At 38.5% G+C, this 2,269-nt stretch overlaps 1 protein-coding gene across 1 annotated transcript; it reads right to left on the bottom strand.

Annotated features, from left to right (window-relative positions):
• Positions 1–718: 718 nt before the first annotated feature.
• Positions 719–2,000, bottom strand: LOC145108087 (glyoxylate/hydroxypyruvate/pyruvate reductase 2KGR-like). The gene is made up of 2 exons (XM_079045081.1): positions 1,416–2,000; positions 719–1,311 (listed from the first exon to the last, which is right to left on the bottom strand). Exons 1-2 carry the CDS (start codon positions 1,839–1,841, stop codon positions 790–792), a joined length of 948 nt encoding a protein of 315 aa, XP_078901207.1. The 5' UTR covers positions 1,842–2,000; the 3' UTR covers positions 719–789.
• Positions 2,001–2,269: the final 269 nt, after the last annotated feature.

The following is a 2,269-nucleotide window of genomic DNA, read 5'->3' as shown; positions in this document are numbered from 1 at the left end:
CCTTACCGGTTCCCGGTCCAACCGGCCGGTTCAAACCGGTTTTTAAAACACTGGTACTTAGTCTATATAACATGTAGCAATGCACCTCTTTGGTTGATCATGTAATTAAAAGGAGATGTTTTCAGTTCTTTTCAATACGTGAAAATAGAGGTAGAATGTGATCAAATGAAAATGATCTCTTATGCTTCAGAACTTGGAAGCACGATGATTGATGTATGCCCTAGTTTCGTGGTTTTTACTAATCCAATCATTACTTATTCGTCATCAATCCAATCCGACATAAATCACTAGAAAGCCACAAATAAATAAATGTGTACAAAGGACTCAAGACAAACTTATTTTTAAGAAAAGTAATAGGTTATACAACTCCAACTTCGAGAGATGCAAAGATGACATAATGTCAACTTCAAGTTACATAAGTACATTATATCTTGGAAGAGTCATAAGCAAAAATTGACATCGGCCTTGGCCATGATGGCGAAATATGTTTGTATATATTGCAACATCCCATGAAATTTTGTTGAGAAATTTAACAAGAGGACTCATGATCAAAAAATTTATGTTTCAAGGCGTTTAATTATCTATTGCAATACTGTTAGCTATGTGCAGTTTTACTGTCTATTATTAGTTTTTTTTGTAATGCATATTACTACTGTATGATGTATTTTGTTTTCTTTCGTCACAAACCAAAGAAGAAATTTAATTAGTTTACCAAGACTAATAATAATAACAATGACATGATAGGAAAAGATGAGGAACATAGAAAAGTTAGCTTGTTATACAGAGCTACTAAAAGCACACAGGGGTTAACAATGGGTGATTAGAGAAGTAAGCCACCAGATTTGCGACAACAAGATCAGCCATAGCTTTGCGGGTTTCATGGGTGCAAGTTCCTACATGTGGTGATAAAACTACATTATCAAGATGAATGAGTTGCTGGGGTACATCAGGTTCATGTTCAAGCACATCGAGCCCTGCACCACCAAGTCTACCTTCAACAAGAGCTGAAACGAGCTCTGGTTCATCAACATGAGCCCCTCGTGCAATGTTGATGAGAAACCCATTTGGCCCTAAAGCATCAATGGCTTCACGGTTGATTATGTGATGATTTGCTTCTGTTAATGAACAGGCGATAACCAGGATTTCACAGTTTGAAGCCAATGCGATCACGTTTGGATAGTATATGTAACCTGAATTTGGTTTCTTTGATCTGGAGTAGTAACTAATTGGACAACCAAATCCCTCCAATCTCTTAGCAATTGCTGATCCGATTCTTCCCAACCCTACAATTCCCACCGATTTCCCACTAACCTGCAAGTAAATCAAACAACCAATGACTCGAGGAAATCGCCATACAAACGATTTGAACTCAAAATTCTTTTTAATTTTGTAATCGAAGGGAGGAAGAAGCGTACTTTTGTGGTCAATTTGAAGTCTCGTTGCTTCCAAGATCCATTTCTTACGAACTTATCGCCTGCGCAAATCCTTCTGAGAGTCGCCAAAGTAAGTGTTACAGCCAAATCAGCGACTTCATCGGTCAAGGAATCAGGGGTGGATGTGACGAAGATCCCCTTTTCTTTGCATTTTACTAAATCAATCTGGTTTAAACCAGAACTGTGACTTGAGATGATCTCTAGACGTGGAAGCGACTCGATTAAGCTGGAGTCAGCTCCATGGATTCCGTTTCCTACAAGTGCTCTGATTGAACGTGAGTGTTGGTTGAAGAACTGGACCTTGGAGGGGATTTCCCATGATTTGAAGAGGATGAATCGTTTTGAGAGCTCATCTTGAAGATATTTGGTCATTGGACAGGTCATCCATACACCTATTTCGTCCACCATCTTCGACAGATTGCATCAGAGATCAAACCCTTGAAGGGTGGGAAGTTTGGCCGCCAATGGCGTATCACTCCTTGCCTTTGGCTTTGAAGTAGAAATGCAGAATAGTTACTGGAAAATGATTCCGATCTCCCCTAGACGGATCAGAATCTGATTACAACCATTTATTTATTTATATAAATTTAAATATATCAGAAACGTGATGGATTACTCAAGCATCCACGTTATCGTTTCAAAGGGAAATATGATGACATACCAAAGATCGCATATATATTTCGTTCTTTTTAATTTCAAGAAATCAAATTAATCTCATCGTTGTAAAAATCGGTCTAGGCGGCCGATTAATCGGCGCCTACTCCAACCGCCTACGAATAAATAGATGTTAGACGTTTAATTAATTAGCATCGGTCAATATCAGTCAAAACCGGTCC

This window comes from Lactuca virosa, chromosome 4, assembly GCF_052849685.1.
Source record: "Lactuca virosa cultivar CGN04683 chromosome 4, Lactuca_virosa_CGN04683_v6, whole genome shotgun sequence".
Taxonomy (NCBI): Eukaryota; Viridiplantae; Streptophyta; class Magnoliopsida; order Asterales; family Asteraceae; genus Lactuca; species Lactuca virosa.
This window is presented reverse-complemented; position numbering and strand designations above follow the sequence as displayed.